Source organism: Oncorhynchus tshawytscha, linkage group LG19, assembly GCF_018296145.1.
Source record: "Oncorhynchus tshawytscha isolate Ot180627B linkage group LG19, Otsh_v2.0, whole genome shotgun sequence".
Lineage (NCBI taxonomy): Eukaryota > Metazoa > Chordata > Actinopteri > Salmoniformes > Salmonidae > Oncorhynchus > Oncorhynchus tshawytscha.
In genome coordinates, this window is record NC_056447.1 from 57,804,197 (window position 1) to 57,824,735 (window position 20,539).

General features: G+C 44.0%; 1 protein-coding gene across 2 annotated transcripts; it reads left to right on the plus strand.

Moving 5' to 3' along the window:
* The first annotated feature begins 554 nt into the window (after nucleotides 1-554).
* On the plus strand, nucleotides 555-18,860 carry ppp1r32 (protein phosphatase 1, regulatory subunit 32). 2 transcript variants are annotated; one of them, XM_042301986.1, is made up of 12 exons: nucleotides 555-798; nucleotides 1,260-1,377; nucleotides 1,815-1,932; nucleotides 3,192-3,336; nucleotides 3,449-3,509; nucleotides 3,959-4,056; nucleotides 9,339-9,404; nucleotides 10,118-10,204; nucleotides 11,786-11,857; nucleotides 14,806-14,900; nucleotides 15,379-15,540; nucleotides 18,672-18,860. In XM_042301986.1, exons 2-12 carry the CDS (start codon nucleotides 1,260-1,262, stop codon nucleotides 18,688-18,690), a joined length of 1,041 nt encoding a protein of 346 aa, XP_042157920.1. In that variant the 5' UTR covers nucleotides 555-798; the 3' UTR covers nucleotides 18,691-18,860. The 2 variants fall into 2 exon arrangements, with proteins under 2 accessions (XP_042157920.1, XP_042157921.1); XM_042301987.1 differs by having other exon boundaries at nucleotides 15,439-15,540.
* Nucleotides 18,861-20,539: the final 1,679 nt, after the last annotated feature.

Consider the following 20,539-nt stretch of genomic DNA (forward strand, 5'->3'; position numbering starts at 1 on the left):
ACAATGACAGCCTAGGAACAGTGTGTTAACTGCCTGTTCAGGGGCAGAATGACAGATTTTTATCTTGTCAGCTCTGGGATTTGATCTTGCAACCTTTCGGTTACTGGCCCAAATGCTCTAACCACTAGGCTACCCCCCCTCCCAAAAAAAAAAAATATATATATATCTCAGTAATTTTTTAAATATTTTTTATATATATATATAGGTATATGTATACTGGACCTTGATGTCTTCATATGTAGCTACAGCTCTGACAATAACATGAGCTATTAGTAACCTAACTCCCTCAAGGTATTGATTATATCCTTGGAGGTCGTACATTATTCAAATCATGATACATTTATCATTCATAAATGAAATGCCCTTTGATTTACTGGATACCTCAATCAGATTAATATGTGTATATGTATATTTTAAAACATGTCATTTTACCGTAGCCAGCTTTAGCCTTAGTGTCAATCTGTTTGTGATTTCATGCCAACTCCTTGTCACACTAATTGTCATGCCAAACATGACAATGACAACAGCAACAGGCACAACAGGCACGAAACAGATCAGGGAACAAGCAGAGTGAGCTTAAGGTGCAACTGCAAGCTACTTGTATTGGGAGCAACGGTTTGCTTCTATGACTTCTCTTGTGACCTCATTTCGTCCGTCATTGTGAAGTGCTGCTGGCGCCACTTGGAGAATCACCGTAGCAACGCTCGGTATCATGGAGACGGCACGGGTCCCGGGCTATAAAACCTAACACGGCGAGAGGAGGCCGCCGGTACGCAGAAACACCGCTTCGAAAGACAGGTAACGGTAGAGCGCGTGAGGAGGGGTCGCTTTTATCATAATGATGCAGATATTTTACTGAAATTAATGTCGACTAGGCATACTAGTTCTTAATATATATTTATAATTACAGAGATGATCATAAATGAATGAATCTGTAGGCTAGGCCTATAATAAGGGTATTTAGCATGTTATTCCTATACGTCTTCTGCTCCGATAACTTTCAATTTCTCTTAATTCTTGATGAAAATATATGACTTACATGATGACATGTAGAATGAGTGTAAGCTACTGTGAGAAAGCTATACATTTTCTAATAGTGTAAAAACAAAACAAACAAAAAAACAGTTTGACTGTCAAAGTTCAACATGAACTAAAATCAGTCTTCTGTCCCGGTTACAGGGATATTTTTTTCCCTCTGTCTATCGTTGTTGCTAGTGGAGTTAACTGTAGTATTTATCCATGATCCTGGTCCCTCACAGATGGTTAGTCAGGTAGACCTGGTCACCAGGCCCTCTCTAAGAGGAACGGGAAGCCCAGGAGGCCGTCTGGCCAACACCTCCCTCAACCTCTACTGTACCTCCTACAGGGCTTCTTTTGGTGAGAACAAGATATCTGATATGACTTGATATAAACTCTCTGTTGTATTGTATTGTATTTGATTCTACTGATGGTAAGATAGTATCCACTACATTTGCCTGAAGTGTTCTGCTTTCTCAAGTATACTCTGCTTTCACCCTCAATGATACGCCTGTGTGATTTTTACCAATGCAAAGCCAGACTCCCTAATGACTCACTCGCTTGGCCACACACTGGTCCCAATTACCTCACTAAAATGTGTACTTGTTCACTTCCTTTCACTGATTTCAAAGGAAATGACTGGTATAAGAATTACCCATAGGAAATATGGAGGAACTCTAGCCATCTTTTACTCTCATGTGTGCAAACTTCAGGAGAAGAGAGATATTGTTGGGAAGCCCCCCCCCCTCCTCCCTATCCCCCAACCCCTCCCCATCTTACTGTCATATCTTATCCAGGCAAAGAAGGCTTCAGTCCATGTCTAGGTCATCATTACGGGACAGGGTACTCTGCCAACCTGAGACCTGCTATTTACTACAGCCCTAGTCTGGACCACACTGATAACCCACAGTTAGGGTAAGACTATACTATATTATACAATACTATATTATATTATACTATACTATATTATACTACAGCCCTAGTCTGGACCACACTGATAACCCACAGTTAGGGTAAGACTATACTATATTATACAATACTATATTATATTATACTATACTATGTTATACTACAGCCCTAGTCTGGACCACACTGATAACCCACAGTTAGGGTAAGACTATACTATATTATACAATACTATGTTATACAATACTATATTATACTATACTATACTATACTATACTATATTATATTATACTATATTATACAATACTATATTAGACTATATTATATTATACTATATTATACAATATTATATTATATTATACTATACTATATAATACAATACTATTTTATATTATACTATATTATACAATACTATATCATATTATACTATACAATACTATATTATATTATACTATACAATATTATACTATATTATACAATACAATATTATATTATACAATACTATATTATATTAATCAATACCATATTATATTATACTGTACTATACAATATTATATTATACTACAGCCCCAGTCTGTCCCTACACAGTGCACTCTTTTATCAAACCCACATAGGGCTCTGGCCCAAGTAAAGAAATTAAATAGTCTTGACCAAGCCAGAACGACCCCCTGGACAGGACACTAGTAGCCTTGACCGAGCCAGAACGACCCCCTGGACAGGACACTAGTAGCCTTGACCGAGCCAGAACGACCCCTGGACAGGACACTAGTAGCCTTGACCGAGCCAGAACGACCCCCTGGACAGGACACTAGTAGCCTTGACCGAGCCAGAACGACCCCTGGACAGGACACTAGTAGCCTTGACCGAGCCAGAACGACCCCCTGGACAAGACACTAGTAGCCTTGACCGAGCCAGAACGACCCCCTGGACAGGACACTAGTAGCCTTGACCGAGCCAGAACGACCCCCTGGACAAGACACTAGTAGCCTTGACCGAGCCAGAACGACCCCCTGGACAGGACACTAATCTACCACAGAGCTCTGGCTAAAAGTAGTGCATTATTTAAATATGTTGCAATTTCAGATATGCCCCCCAGAGGTGATTACTGGTAGTGATAGTATTTCTATACTATTATGTGGTCCTGTATGGCTCAGTTATCAAGAGTTTGGTGATAGGAATGCCAAGGTCATAGGTTCAATTCCTGCAGGGATGACATATACAGTGGATTATAACAGTGACATTATGTGTGTGTTTTGGGTCTTCTCCAGGCGTTCTTTGCTAGAGAGTTTCAAGTCTCAGACTAAGCGCCATTTCCAGCCCCTGACCAGACCTGATGGGTCAGAGACCCTGCCTTGCCCCAGTGGACAGATCAGAGAGAGTGGATATCTACAGCTGAAGACACAGCCTACAGCAGTGAGGAGAGAGGAGGGGAGGGATGAGGGAGAGCGACTCGGAGAATAAATGGATTTTAAGTGTCTTTCTGTCTCCCTTCCTTCCTTCCTTCCTCTCTCCCTCTCTCCCCCAGAATGTATCCATCCAGACAGAGTATAAGGAACACTTTGTTCCATATCGTCCCAGACCACCAGGTACAGTGTAATATACTGAGGAGCTGAATGATTTAGTAATACCCTTTTTACAGAACAGGCCAGAACAGAACTGTACTGTGCAGGCTCTGTGCAGGCTCTATGCAGGCTCTGTGCAGGCTCTATGCAGGCTCTATGCAGGCTCTGTGCTGGCTCTAGGGCTCTGTGCTGGCTCTATGCAGGCTCTGTGCAGGCTCTGTGCAGGCTCTGTGCTGGCTCTATGCAGGCTCTGTGCAGGCTCTGTGCAGGCTTTGTGCTGGCTCTATGCAGGCTCTGTGCAGGCTCTGTACTGGGGGGCATAATGAGGAGAACACAACTTGGCTCTGCTTCGTTTGTTGTGTGAAAAGGGTATTACTCCTCTGGCAAAACTGATTGCAATGACGTCACCCAGCTGTGCCGCTGCAGCGAAGGGGCTGTTTAGAGAGCATAAATGACACATGATTGTCCTTTAGTTTCTCAGAAGCACCAGTTAGTGGGAGCCCAAGGAGAGAGCGGTTTCACCGAAGGGACGGCCCTGCAACCCAACACCTTTCTGCCCCAGTACCACATGGTTAGTGTTGCTCCCTCTAAATATACAAAATTGCCACATGGTTAGGGATGAGTGTTCAAATACTATTGGAAATAATTGCAAATACTCTACCTTGTTTGAGATTGCCTGGCACAATGTAAACAATAGAAAAGTCTAAAAACTGCAAACCCCGGCCATTTGTCACTCCAGGATAGAGACAACACTCAGTAACCCAGGTCTGGTCACATGGTTAGTGATGTCAGTAACCCAGGTCTGGTCACATGGTTAGTGATGTCAGTAACCCAGGTCTGGTCACATGGTTAGTGATGTCAGTAACCCAGGTCTGGTCACATGGTTAGTGATGTCAGTAACCCAGGTCTGGTCACATGGTTAGTGATGTCAGTAACCCAGCCTAAAACCTCAAACAGCAAGCAATGCAGGTGTAGAAGCACGGTGGCTAGGAGAAACTCCCTAGAAAGGCCAGAACCTAGGAAGAAACCTAGAGAGGAACCAGGCTATGTGGGTTGGCCAGTCCTCTTCTGGCTGTGCCGGGTGGAGATTATAACAGAACATGGCCAAGATGTTCAAATGTTCATAAATGACCAGCAGGGTCAAACAATAATAATCACAGTGGTTGTCGAGGGTGCAACAGGTCAGCACCTCAGGAGTAAATGTCAGTTGGCTTTTCATAGCCGATCATTGAGAGTATCACTACACTGTATATAGTCCTGCTATTGTTATTTACTGCTGCCCTTTAATTATTTGTTATTCATATATTTTACTTTTTTGTGTGTATTTTCGTGAAACTGCATTGTTGGTTAAGGGTTTGTAAGTAAGCATTTCACTGTGAGGTCTACTACACCTGTTGTATTCAGCATTTCACTGTGAGGTCTACTACACCTGTTGTATTCAGTATTTCACTGTAAGGTCTACTACACCTGTTGTATTCAGCATTTCACTGTGAGGTCTACTACACCTGTTGTATTCAGCATTTCACTGTGAGGTCTACTACACCTGTTGTATTCAGCATTTCACTGTGAGGTCTACTACACCTGTTGTATTCAGCATTTCACTGTGAGATCTACTACACCTGTTGTATTCAGCATTTCACTGTAAGGTCTACTACACCTGTTGTATTCAGCATTTCACTGTGAGGTCTACTACACCTGTTGTATTCAGCATTTCACTGTAAGGTCTACTACACCTGTTGTATTCAGCATTTCACTGTGAGGTCTACTACACCTGTTGTATTCATCATTTCACTGTAAGGTCTACTACACCTGTTGTATTCGGTGCATGTGACATAACATTTTATTTGAAGTATAGCTTTATGATTGAAGCCTTTAGTGAGATGTCTAATGCTTTAATATGTAATAATTTTCTCTCCAAATTCATATTCATTATATAAATAGGCACATTTAATTTAGTATGGTTTGCCATTCCAAATAAAAATGGAATATTCTTTGCTCACATAATAAAATAAAACAATTTAAAAAGTTGTTAGGTGTAGGTAGGGCCATAAGTAAATAGGTAAACTGGGATATGAAAGAATGAATCTGCAATGAACACAAGGGGAGACAGAGAGCTGGTTTCAAGCGCAGGGCGCAGCAGGTGTTTCTTGAAAAGGACCACAGGAGGAGGCAGGTAGCTGGGTCCAGGGGCAGGCAGAAGGTCATACACAGGAGGAGGCAGGTAGCTGGGTCCAGGGGCAGGCAGAAGGTCATACACAGGAGGAGGCAGGTAGCTGGGTCCAGGGGCAGGCAGAAGGTCATACACAGGAGGAGGCAGGTAGCTGGGTCCAGGGGCAGGCAGAAGGTCATACACAGGAGGAGGCAGGTAGCTGGGTCCAGGGGCAGGCAGAAGGTCATACACAGGAGGAGGCAGGTAGCTGGGTCCAGGGGCAGGCAGAAGGTCATACACAGGAGGAGGCAGGTAGCTGGGTCCAGGGGCAGGCAGAAGGTCATACACAGGAGGAGGCAGGTAGCTGGGTCCAGGGGCAGGCAGAAGGTCATACACAGGAGGAGGCAGGTAGCTGGGTCCAGGGGAAGGTAGAAGGTCATACACAGGAGGAGGCAGGTAGCTGGGTCCAGGGGCAGGTAGAAGGTCATACACAGGAGGAGGCAGGTAGCTGGGTCCAGGGGCAGGTAGAAGGTCATACACAGGAGGAGGCAGGTAGCTGGGTCCAGGGGCAGGTAGAAGGTCATACACAGGAGGAGGCAGGTAGCTGGGTTCAGGGGCAGGCAGAAGGTCATACACAGGAGGAGGCAGGTAGCTGGGTCCAGGGGCAGGCAGAAGGTCATACACAGGGGGTCCAAAAAGGCAACAGTACAGGCAGTGAAAAGGCTAGTAAGGTAGTCCAGGATCAGGCAATAGGTAGATAACAGGAAATCCAATATGCTGAAGTACAGGCAGGGAATAGACAAAAGACGTCATTAGTGAGGCGGACAGAAACTATCAAACACGGGAGGATTAAATTACAGGAAAACCAGCACTAAATAAACAGAGCTCTGAATAGAAGTGTCGCAAACAAACAATACCTCACAATGATTGGGTGCAAAGAACTGAACTAAATAGTGTGTGATAATGACATACAGGTGTGTGAACAGGTGATCAGAATTCAGGTGATTGGGATCTGGAAAGTGAGCTGTGTTCAGGGATCTATGTGTTTGAGAGTGAGTTGGAAGCAGACATTACATTATCAGGGTGATTTTTCCAGTAGCAAGATCTTATCTAATTTGACTAACATTCAATTTTTTATTTATTTAACCTTTATTTAACTAGGCAAGTCAGTTAAGAACAAATTCTTATTTACAATGATGGCCTACCCCCGGCCAAATCCGGACGATGCTGGTGCAATTGTGCGCCGCCCTATGGGACTCCCAATCACGGCCGGATGTGATGGAATCGAACCGGGGACTGTAGTGATGCCTCTTGCACTGAGATGCAGTGCCTTTGACCACTCCGCCCCTCGGGAACCCAAAATGTATTGTAGTGAGATTATTTATTTATTTCCAATATGAATACAGAGTATTTCCACTGCACTATCAGAAGGTTTTATTGGTAAACTACACGGTAATGTGAAGGCACTTTTTCGTCGTCGTCGTCGTTGTTGTTGTTGTTGTCATCCAATACGTAATAGAGAACACTTAACATGATGAGGTTGTAATCCAGAGAGATCAGGGAAAGTAGATCCTCTATGAGGCCGTGGATCCAAATGGTGGATTTAGAAGAAAACATGAATCATCACAATGACGCCTTTGTTTTTAAGCCCTGGAACCTTTTACGGGATTATTATTATGATTTGAATAGTTAACATTTCAATGGCAATAAAGAATAGACTAAAAATAATAAAGAATAGATTAAAAATAATAAAGAATAGATTAAAAATAATAAAGAATAGATTTGCCGATAGTGAACAACCATATTTTACTCCTCTTGACATTTTAAATAATGTATTCAATATAGACAAGAAAAATACAATAATTTGTGTGTTATTAGTTTAAGCAGACTGTGTTAGTCTATTGTTGTGACTTAGATAAAGATCAGATGTAATGTGATGACCAGTTGATGCAGATGTCCAGGTATTTCCAAAGGGTTAGCATACTGTTTCATGCCACTGTATAAGAAATTCTCCAAAAATGAAAAATATTCCAGGCATTTATACATACATTCCAGTCTTACTTTATCAAATGCCTTTTCAAAGTCAGCTATGGAAACCAGGCCTGGTTTCCAGTACTTGTCTTATATTATCTCCATTGGTTTCCATAACTTGTCTTATATTATCTCCATTGGTTTCCAGTACTTGTCTTATATTATCTTCATTGGTTTCCAGTACTTGTCTTATATTGTCTCCATTGGTTTCCAGTACTTGTCTTATATTATCTCCATTGGTTTCCAGTACTTGTCTTATATTATCTCCATTGGTTTCCAGTACTTGTCTTATATTATCTCCATTGGTTTCCAGTACTTGTCTTATATTATCTCCATTGGTTTCCAGTACTTGTCTTATATTATCTCCATTGGTTTCCAGTACTTGTCTTATATTATCTCCATTGGTTTCCAGTACTTGTCTTATATTATCTCCATTGGTTTCCAGTACTTGTCTTATATTATCTCCATTGGTTTCCAGTACTTGTCTTATATTATTGTCTGGCTGTTTACATTCATCCATTTTCACTCGTGTGCCCTTCACCAAGTGAGATCCAAAGCGAATATGTCATTCAAATGAAATGATTCTGGCTTGCTAAGTGTGGAGATATCCGCAAAGTGATGTGTAATTGCTATTGGAATGCAGGCAGAGTGGAGATATCCAACATTTCATGTTTTTATTCACCCTCAATCTGCATTCAGAATGATTGTTGTGAAGAGATTTGAGACTAAACTGGAACAACCATTAATGGGTGCAATAAATCCATATAACAGATTGGATTAGTTTATAAAAATGTATGTTATTTGATATTCGAGTAGCATCAGATTATTAATCAATCAATGTGCATGCAAAAGAAAACATAGATATTGAGACAAACAATTCTAAAAATCAACCTGCAATAGAGCATGCTGGGAAATATGACAATGACGAGCGTAGTTTTGGTTTAACACTGGTTATTAAAATCTATACTGGGGTTCTTTTATAAACAAATAGTTCATTTAACACTTACAGATTTAATTTAATACCTGATTCAACACGAGAAATGTTACACTGAATAATCAACACTTACGAAGCAACTGTCCAGTTTGACACCCTGATTGAACAACAGTATTTCTTAAGAGCTTCAAAGCAACACCAGCTGGCATAGTAACACCGCATCAATGCAAAAAAACTGACCGAGACACTGACGGTTTTACTGTGCGTAAGAAGAAATTGTTAATCTGTTCATTAAACAGATCAGAACAGGATCGGAGTAGAATATTCAAATGAAGTGACGGCATAACTCTGTGATATTCATGCCCTGAGTAGTCTGTGCTCACCCCGGGGTTATCTCACTTTAGCATGAGCAGTCACTTAACCCCAGGGCAGTCTGCGTCCAACCAAAAGGGTAAACATCATGGGCGCGTCCCAAAAGGCTCCCTGTTCCCTATTTAGTGCACTACGTTTGACCAGGACCCCGCGGGATTTGGTCAGAAGTCATTCACTATACAGAGAATAGGGTGCCTTTTGGGACACACCCGATGTGAGGTAAACAACTTTACGTAGCACCTCGTTCATCCTCCATTTTGTTTTTATGTAGTATTCTATCAATGTAACCACACAGCTGATCATTTTTTCATCTTCGTTGGGTCTTTGTTCCTGATATTAAAATGTGTGTGTGTGTGTGTGTTATTAGGTCAATCCTAGGAGGACTGAGAACTCTGTGATGAGACATGACTTCCTGCCTATTTCCTTTCTTCAGGTTGGCTCTAACATGTTTTTATTTGTCCAGTTCTCTATCTGCCGATATGTCACAGTAGATTAGAATATATGTCTGTCTCTCAAACTATCTCTTTTATTATTAGAGGATGAATGTGTGTTTATGTCTTGTCTTTTCGTTTTGTGTGTTGTCTTTTCGTTTTGTTTTGTGTGTTGTCTTTTCGTTTTGTGTGTTGTCTTTTCGTTTTGTGTGTTGTCTTTTCGTTTTGTTTGTTGTCTTTTCGTTTTGTGTGTTGTCTTTTCGTTTTGTGTGTTGTCTTTTCGTTTTGTTTGTTGTCTTTTCGTTTTGTGTGTTGTCTTTTTGTTTTGTGTCTTGTCTTTTCGTTTTGTTTTTTGTCTTTTCGTTTTGTGTGTTGTCGTTTTGTTTTGTGTCTTGTCTTTTCGTTTTGTTTTGTGTCTTGTCTTTTCGTTTTGTTTTGTGTCTTGTCTTTTCGTTTTGTGTGTTGTCTTTTCGTTTTGTGTGTTGTCTTTTCGTTTTGTTTGTTGTCTTTTCGTTTTGTGTGTTGTCTTTTCGTTTTGTGTGTTGTCTTTTTGTTTTGTTTTGTGTCTTGTCTTTTCGTTTTGTTTTGTGTCTTGTCTTTTCGTTTTGTTTTGTGTCTTGTCTTTTCGTTTTGTGTGTCTGTGGGTTTCAGAGCGGAGGACAAAAATAAACATTTCCTTTGGCACAATAATCAAGACATATTCTTTGTGTTCCAGGGCTCTGAGATGCTCCCCAGGCTGGTCAGTAGAGTCCCCAGAGAAACAGGCTTCACCAGGGACACCTTGGACCCTCTGGCCTGTCTAGTATGTACTGTAGATGATCTCTCTCAATGTAACAATCCAAATTGGGATGTGGGGAGGTTTTAGCAGGTGGAATAGTGGAGAACAATGGGAGGTTTACTCAGTAGCAGTGCAAATACCATGGCATGGCTATATGGACCCTCAATCACTATGGTACTTTCTAATTGTAAGTTTACAAACATATAATTGAAACTGGTATCTTATTATAGTAAATGGTGAAATAAGTATAGCCAATTATAATTGTAACAGCTTAGCAGATAATATGACGATCCATATTTACCTGACTAAAAAAGAATAAATATAATATATACTGTTTAGATGAAACTCATTCACCAATAATGGATGAAGTTGTTTGGAGAAAGGAAATATATTTTCTTCCTAGGTTCTGGCCTTTCTAGGGAGTTTTTCCCACATAGCCTGGTTCCTCTCTAGGTTTCTTCCTAGGTTTTGGCCTTTCTAGGGAGTTTTTCCCTCATAGCCTGGTTCCTCTCTAGGTTTCTTCCTAGGTTCTGGCCTTTCTAGGGAGTTTTTCCCTCATAGCCTGGTTCCTCTCTAGGTTTCTTCCTAGGTTCTGGCCTTTCTAGGGAGTTTTTCCCACATAGCCTGGTTCCTCTCTAGGTTTCTTCCTAGGTTTTGGCCTTTCTAGGGAGTCTTTCCTAGCCACCGTGCTTCTACACCTGCATTGCTTACTGTTTGGGGGTTTTTAGGCTGGGTTTCTGTACAGCACTTTGAGATATCAGCTGATGTAAGAAGGGCTTTATAAATACATTTGATATGATATTTCTCCCATAGGCAAAGAAATTCAAAATTGGTGATGATATTAATTAACATATATTTTGATATTTTGATCCAAATGTGCACACTGTCCAAACAGATCCACAAGGTACATGGATTATTTTGAGTTATGAACCTTAAACAGATTTACTACATGGAGGTTTAATATCCTGACCTAGTGAGATATACATGGAGGAGGTTTAATATCCTGACCTAGTGAGTTATACATGGAGGAGGTTTAATATCCTGACCTAGTGAGATATACATGGAGGAGGTTTAATACCCTGACCTAGTGAGTTATACATGGAGGAGGTTTAATATCCTGACCTAGTGAGATATACATGGAGGAGGTTTAATATCCTGACCTAGTGAGATATACATGGAGGTTTAATATCCTGACCTAGTGAGTTATACATGGAGGAGGTTTAATATCCTGACCTAGTGAGTTATACATGGAGGAGGTTTAATATCCTGACCTAGTGAGTTATACATGGAGGAGGTTTAATATCCTGACCTAGTGAGATATACATGGAGGAGGTTTAATATCCTGACCTCGTGAGATATACATGGAGGTTTAATATCCTGACCTAGTGAGATATACATGGAGGTTTAATATCCTGACCTAGTGAGATATACATGGAGGTTTAATACCCTGACCTAGTGAGATAGGAATCCCCACCCAGTTGACTACTTTTAAATGTTGGAAGTTCTCAACGGCAATGTCTATACTAAAACGACTCATTTCCTGTGTGTTACCTATAAGCTGCTCTGTTATACTGTATGATGTCACTTCCTGTGTATTACCTCTAGGTCTCTGTGTTACCTGGCTCTGGGACTCAGAAGATCAGCTCACCTGCTGACCAGAAGTTGATTGGGATGAAGGTTAGAGAGCTATATCATACACACCTTAATAAGACAATCTGAAAGCTCTTACATGCCTATAACATTTTCTAAAGCATTATACTGTTAGGGTAAATTGTTACCGTTAGTTACCGGCAGGGTAAATTGTTACCGTTAGTTACCGGCAGGGTAAATTGTTACCGATAGTTACTGGCAGGATAAATTGTTACCGTTAGTTACCGGCAGGGTAAAGTGTTACCGTTAGTTACCGGCAGGGTAATATGTTACCGTTAGTTACCGGCAGGGTAAAGTGTTACCGTTAGTTACCGGCAGGGTAATGTGTTACCGTTAGTTACCGGCAGGGTAAAGTGTTACCGTTAGTTACCGGGAGGGTAAATTGTTACCTTTAGTAACCGGCAGGGTAAAGTGTTACCGTTACTTACCTGCAGGGTAAAGTGTTACAGTTAGTTACTGTTAGGGTAAAGTGACACCGTTAGTTACTGGCAATATCAAGTGTTACCGTTAGTTACCGGCAGGGTAAAGTGTTACCGTTAGTTACTGGCAGGGTAAAGTGTTACAGTTAGTTACTGTTAGGGTAAAGTGTTACCATTAGTTACTGGCAATATCAAGTGTTACCGTTAGTTACTGGCAGGGTAAAGTGTTACCGTTAGTTACTGGCAGGGTAAAGTGTTACCGTTAGTTACTGGCAGGGTAAAGTGTTACCGTTAGTTACCGGCAGGGTAAAGTGTTACCGTTAGTTACCGGGAGGGTAAATTGTTACCTTTAGTAACCGGCAGGGTAAAGTGTTACCGTTACTTACCTGCAGGGTAAAGTGTTACAGTTAGTTACTGTTAGGGTAAAGTGACACCGTTAGTTACTGGCAATATCAAGTGTTACCGTTAGTTACCGGCAGGGTAAAGTGTTACCGTTAGTTACTGGCAGGGTAAAGTGTTACAGTTAGTTACTGTTAGGGTAAAGTGTTACCATTAGTTACTGGCAATATCAAGTGTTACCGTTAGTTACTGGCAGGGTAAAGTGTTACCGTTAGAGACTGGCAGGGTAAGTTGTTTCCGTTAGTTACCGGGAGGGTAAATTGTTACCGTTAGTAACCGGCAGGGTAAAGTGTTACCGTTAGTTACCGGCAGGGTAAAGTGTTACTGTAGTTACCTTCAGGGTAAAGTGTTACCGTTAGTTACCGGCAGGGTAAAGTGTTACCGTTAGTTACTGGCAGGCTAAAGTGTTACCATTAGTTACTGGCAGGGTAAAGTGTTACCGTTAGTTACTGGCAGGGTAAAGTGTTACCGTTAGTTACTGGCAGGGTAAAGTGTTACCGTTAGTTACTGGCAGGGTAAAGTGTTACCGTTATTTACTGGCAGGGTAAAGTGTTACCGTTAGTTACTGGCAGGGTAAAGTGTTACGATTAGTTACCTGCAGGGTAAAGTGTTACCGTTAGTTACCGGCAGGGTAAAGTGTTACCGTTAGTTACCGGCAGGGTAAAGTGTTACCGTTAGTTACTGTTAGGCTAAAGTGTTACCGTAGTTACCGGCAGGGTAAAGTGTTACTGTAGTTACCTTCAGGGTAAAGTGTTACCGTTAGTTACCGGCAGGGTAAAGTGTTACCGTTAGTTACTGGCAGGGTAAAGTGTTGCCGTAGTTACCTGCAGGGTAAAGTGTTACTGTAGTTACCTTCAGGGTAAAGTGTTACCGTTAGTTACTGGCAGGGTAAAGTGTTGTCGTAGTTACCTGCAGGGTAAAGTGTTGCCGTAGTTACCTGCAGGGTAAAGTGTTACCGTTACTTACCGGCAGGGTAAAGTGTTACAGTTAGTTACTGTTAGGGTAAAGTGACACCGTTAGTTACTGGCAATATCAAGTGTTACCGTTAGTTACTGGCAGGGTAAAGTGTTACCGTTAGTTACTGGCAGGGTAAAGTGTTACCGTTAGTTACTGGCAGGGTAAAGTGTTACCGTTAGTTACTGGCAGGGTAAAGTGTTACCGTTAGTTACTGGCAGGGTAAAGTGTTACCGTTAGTTACTGGCAGGATAAAGTGTTACCATTAGTTACTGGCAGGGTAAAGTGTTACCGTTAGTTACTGGCAGGGTAAAGTGTTACCGTTAGTTACTGGCAGGATAAAGTGTTACCATTAGTTACTGGCAGGGTAAAGTGTTACCGTTAGTTACCGGCAGGGTAAAGTGTTACCGTTAGTTACTGGCAGGATAAAGTGTTACCATTAGTTACCGGCAGGCTAAAGTGTTACCGTTAGTTACCGGCAGGGTAAAGTGTTACTGTAGTTACCTTCAGGGTAAAGTGTTACTGTAGTTACCTTCAGGGTAAAGTGTTACCGTTAGTTACTGGCAGGGTAAAGTGTTGTCGTAGTTACCTGCAGGGTAAAGTGTTGCCGTAGTTACCTGCAGGGTAAAGTGTTGCCGTAGTTACCTGCAGGGTAAAGTGTTACCGTTACTTACCGGCAGGGTAAAGTGTTACAGTTAGTTACTGTTAGGGTAAAGTGTTACCGTTAGTTACTGGCAATATCAAGTGTTACCGTTAGTTACTGGCAGGGTAAAGTGTTACCGTTAGTTACTGGCAGGGTAAAGTGTTACCGTTAGTTACTGGCAGGGTAAAGTGTTACCGTTAGTTACTGGCAGGGTAAAGTGTTACCGTTAGTTACTGGCAGGGTAAAGTGTTACCGTTAGTTACTGGCAGGGTAAAGGGTTACCGTTAGTTACTGGCAGGGTAAAGTGTTACCGTTAGTTACTGGCAATATCAAGTGTTACCGTTAGTTACTGTTAGGGTAAAGTGTTACCATTAGAGACTGGCAAGGTAAAGTGTTACCGTTAGAGACTGGCAGGATAAATTGTTACCGTTAGTTACTGGCAGCGTAAATTGTTGCCATTAGTTACTGGCAGGGTAAGGTGTTACCGTAGTTACCTTCAGGGTAAAGTGTTACCATTAGTTACTGGCAGGGTAAAGTGTTACCGTTAGTTTGGTTTCCAGGAGCTTTCAGGATTCATCCTCAACTCACCAAATCTGAAAACCCTGCCCCACACGCCATCTGACCCTTCACGCGTCCGCACTCACTACCAGTCCAAGTAAGTACGTCTCTTTTTACTTACATCATGTTGTCAAATGTCTTATGTTGGATATTGTATTAATGTCATTATTGTTTTGGTCTGAATATATAAAAAACATAAGGGATTTGAGATGAAGAAAGTTTGAAAATGTCTGCACTCACTAACTGTCTCTCTGGATAAGAGTGTCTGCTAAATTACTAACATGTAGATGTAAAATGAGATGAACGTCAGTTGTGGTGAATTCAGGGGGTAGTCCTCATCGGGACTTGAACCTTGGTCCCTGTGAATGTCAGTTAACTGTTACATCTAGGAGGTCCAAACCTCTTGACAAGGTCTTTACGGGCTAGTTTCCGAGACACAGAATAAGCTTTATCCTGGACCAAAAAGCATTTTCAATAGAGATTCTTCATTGAGCTTTAAATCCAGGAAAAGGCCTAATCTGTGTCCAGGAAACCGCCCCTAGGTGTTGTACTGAGGTCGCTACAATATGTTCCAGGTTCTGTGTCCAGGAAACCGCCCCTAGGTGTTGTACTGAGGTCGCTACAATATGTTCCAGGTTCTGTGACGTTCCAGCGCTGGAGAAGCTAAGAGAAGGCTGGACAAGGGGAAGCATCCACAAGCACAGGACCAATGGTTACACTGGTAGAGACACAGACAGGTAGAGACAAGCACAGGACTAATGGTTACACTGGTAGAGACACAGACAGGTAGAGACAAGCACAGGACCAATGGTTACACTGGTAGAGACACAGACAGGTAGACACAGACAGGTAGAGACAAGCACAGGACCAATGGTTACACTGGTAGAGACACAGACAGGTAGAGACAGACAGGTAGAGACACAGACAGGTAGACACAGACAGGTAGAGACAAGCACAGGACCAATGGTTACACTGGTAGAGACACAGACAGGTAGACACAAACACAGGACCAATGGTTACACTGGTAGAGACACAGACAGGTAGAGACAGACAGGTAGACACAAGCACAGGACCAATGGTTACACTGGTAGAGACACAGACAGGTAGAGACAAGCACAGGACAAATGGTTACACTGGTAGAGACACAGACAGGTAGAGAAAGACAGGTAGACACAGACATGTAGACACAGACAGGGAGACACAGACAGGTAGAGACAAGCACAGGACCAATGGTTACACTGGTAGAGACACAGACAGGTAGACACAGACAGGTAGACACAGACAGGTAGAGACACAGACAGGTAGAGACAAGCACAGGACCAATGGTTACACTGGTAGAGACACAGACAGGTAGAGACACAGACAGGTAGACACAGACAGGTAGAGACACAGACAGGTAGACACAGACAGGTAGAGACACAGACAGGTAGAGACACAGACAGGGAGAGACAGACAGGTAGACACAGACAGGGAGAGACAGACAGGGAGACACAGACAGGGAGACACAGACAGGGAGAGACAGACCGGTAGGTAGAGACACAGACAGGTAGACACAGACAGGGAGAGACAGACCAGTAGGTAGAGACACAGACAGGGAGACACAGACAGGTAGACACAGACAGGGAGAGACAGACAGGTAGACACAGACAGGGGGAGACAGACAGGTAGAGCACAGACAGGGAGAGACAGACAGGGAGAGACAGACAGGTAGACACAGACAGGGAGAGACAGACCAGACAGGTAGAGACACAGACAGGGAGACACAGACAGGGAGAGACAGACAGGGAGAGACAGACACAGGTAGGTAGAGACACAGACAGGTAGAGACAGACACAGACAGGAGAGACACAGACAGGGAGAGACAGGGAGACAGGTAGACACAGACAGGGAGACACAGACAGGGAGAGACAGACAGGTAGACACAGACAGGGAGAGACAGACAGATAGACACAGACAGGGAGAGACAGACAGGGAGAGACAGACAGGTAGACACAGAGACAGGGAGAGACACAGACAGGTAGACACACAGACAGGTAGAGACACAGACAGGGAGAGACAGACAGGTAGGTACAGACACAGACAGGGAGAGACACAGACAGGGAGACACAGACAGGTAGACACAGACAGGGAGAGACAGACCGGTAGGTAGAGACACAGACAGGTAGACACAGACAGGGAGAGACAGACCAGTAGACAGTAGAGACACAGACAGACAGGAGACACAGACAGGTAGAGACACACAGACAGGGAGAGACAGACAGGTAGAGACAGACAGGGAGACAGAGACAGACAGGTAGAGCACAGACAGGGAGAGACAGACAGGGAGACACAGACAGGGAGACACAGACAGGGAGAGACAGACCAGGGTAGAGACACAGACAGGGAGACACAGACAGGGAGAGACAGACAGGGAGAGACAGACCGGTAGGTAGAGACACAGACAGGAAGACACAGACAGGGAGAGACAGACAGGTAGACACAGACAGGGAGACACAGACAGGGAGAGACAGACAGGTAGACACAGACAGGGAGAGACAGACAGATAGACACAGACAGGGAGAGACAGACAGGGAGAGACAGGCAGGTAGACACAGACAGGGAGAGACAGACAGGGAGAGACAGACAGGTAGACACAGACAGGGAGAGACAGACAGGGAGAGACAGACAGGTAAACACAGACAGGGAGAGACAGACAGGGAGAGACAGACAGGGATAGACAGACAGGGAGAGACAGACAGGGAGAGACAGACAGGGAGACACAGACAGGTAGACACAGACAGGTAGACACAGACAGGTAGAGACACAGACAGGTAGACACAGACAGGTAGACACAGACAGGTAGACACAGACAGGTAGACACAGACACACAGACAGGGAGAGACAGACAGGTAGACACACAGACAGGTAGAGACAAGCACAGGACCAATGGTTACACTGGTAGAGACACAGACAGGTAGACACAGACAGGTAGAGACACAGACAGGTAGACACAGACAGGTAGACACAGACTGGGAGAGACACAGACAGGTAGAGACGGACTGGTAGACACACAGACAGGTAGAGACGGACTGGGAGACACACAGACAGGGAGAGACAGACAGGGAGAGACAGACCGGTAGGTAGAGACACAGACAGGTAGAGACACAGACAGGGAGAGACACAGACAGGGAGACACAGACAGGTAGACACAGACAGGGAGAGACAGACCGGTAGGTAGAGACACAGACAGGTAGAGACACAGACAGGGAGAGACAGACAGGTAGACACAGACAGAAAGAGACACAGACAGGGAGAGACACAGACAGGGAGACACAGACAGGGAGAGACAGACAGGGAGAGACAGACAGGGAGAGACAGACAGGTAGGTAGAGACAGACAGGTAGAGCACAGACAGGGAGAGACAGACAGGGAGAGACAGACAGGGAGAGACAGACAGGTAGGTAGAGGGGAGAGAGACAGACAGGTAGAGCACAGACAGGGAGAGACAGACAGGGAGAGACAGACAGGTAGGTAGAGAGACAGACAGGTAGAGCACAGACAGGGAGAGACAGACAGGTAGGTAGAGAGACAGACAGGGAGAGACAGACAGGTAGGTAGACAGAGACAGACAGGTAGACACAGACAGGGAGAGACAGACAGGTAGGTAGAGAGACAGACAGGGAGAGACAGACAGGTAGGTAGAGAGACAGACAGGGAGAGACAGACAGGTAGGTAGAGAGACAGACAGGTAGAGCACAGACAGGGAGAGACAGACAGGTAGGTAGAGCGTTTAACACTATACCACTATATTCTTGTTATATGCTGTTATGACAGAAATGTTGTATCTCATATGCCTCCTTTAAACTTCCTCTGTTCCTCTCTTCCACAGGTTTAACCTCAGACACTGACGGTCAAGGTACAGACATCAGCTCGCCCATTAAATACCCATAATATCATTTCAACTGGCGAACAGAGATGGTGTGTAACATATTCATTGTAGAGATGACAATGACATGGGTGCTGCTATTTCCATCCAAATAAAATGGTTGATTTTTATCCTTTTGGATTCAAAGACACAGAACTGTTGCCTCTGTTGTAAATCCACAGGATCTGTGTTGTTTAACCTCTATGTAACCTTTATTTAACTAAGTCAGTTAAGAACACATTGTTATTTAGAATGACGGCCTAGGAACAGTGGGTTAACTGGCCTAGGAACAGTGGGTTAACTGGCCTAGGAACAGTGGGTTAACTGGCCTAGGAACAGTGGGTTAACTGGCCTAGGAACAGTGGGTTAACTGGCCTAGGAACAGTGGGTTAACTGGTCTAGGAACAGTGGGTTAACTGGTCTAGGAACAGTGGGTTAACTGGCCTAGGAACAGTGGGTTAACTGGTCTAGGAACAGTGGGTTAACTGGCCTAGGAACAGTGGGTTAACTGGCCTAGGAACAGTGGGTTAACTGGCCTAGGAACAGTGGGTTAACTGGCCTAGGAACAGTGGGTTAACTGGCCTAGGAACAGTGGGTTAACTGCCTGTTCAGGGGCAGAACGACAGATTACTATTATGTCAGCTCGGGATTCGATCTTGCGACCTTTCGGTTGCTAGTCCAATGCTCTAACTCCTAGGCCTAATCTGTGTAACCACTCGGGCTACCTGCCTCTAACCACTAGGCTACCTGCCTCTAACCACTGGGCTACCTGCCTCTAACCACTGGGCTATCTGCCTCTAACCACTAGGCTACCTGCCTCTAACCACTAGGCTACCTGCCTCTAACCACTAGGCTACCTGCCTCTAACCACTGGGCTACCTGCCTCTAACCACTGGGCTACCTGCCTCTAACCACTGGGCTATCTGCCTCTAACCACTAGGCTACCTGCCTCTAACCACTAGGCTACCTGCCTCTAACCACTGGGCTACCTGCCTCTAACCATTAGGCTACCTGAGTCTAACCCCTAGGCCTAATCTGTGTCCGGGCACAGACAGGTAGACACACAGACAGGTAGACACACAGGCAGGTAGAGACACAGACAGGTAGACACACAAACAGGTAGACACACAAACAGGTAGACACACAGACTGGGAGACACACAGACAGGTAGAGACACAGACAGGGAGAGACAGAGACACACAGACTAGGCTACCTGCCACTCTAAATACTAGGCTACCTGCCTCTCTAATAACTAGGCTACCTGCCTCTCTAACCACTAGGCTACCTGCCTCTCTAACCACTAGGCTACCTGCCTCTAACCACTAGGCTACCTGCCTCTAACTACTAGGCTACCTGCCGCTCTAACCACTAGGCTACCTGCCTCTAACCACTAGGCTACCTGCCTCTAACTACTAGGCTACCTGCCTCTAACCACTAGGCTACTTGCTCTAACCACTAGCCTAGCTGCCACTCTAACCACTAGGCTACCTGCTCTAACCACTAGGCTGCCTGCCTCTCTAATAACTAGGCTACCTGCCTCTCTAACCACTAGGCTACCTGCCTCTCTAACCACTAGGCTACCTGCTCTAACCACTAGGCTACCTGCCTCTCTAACCACTAGGCTACCTGCTCTAACCACTAGGCTACCTGCCTCTCTAACCACTAGGCTACCTGCTCTAACCACTAGGCTACCTGCTCTAACCACTAGGCTGCCTGCCTCTCTAATAACTAGGCTACCTGCCTCTCTAACCACTAGGCTACCTGCCTCTCTAACCACTAGGCTACCTGCTCTAACCACTAGGCTACCTGCCTCTCTAACCACTAGGCTACCT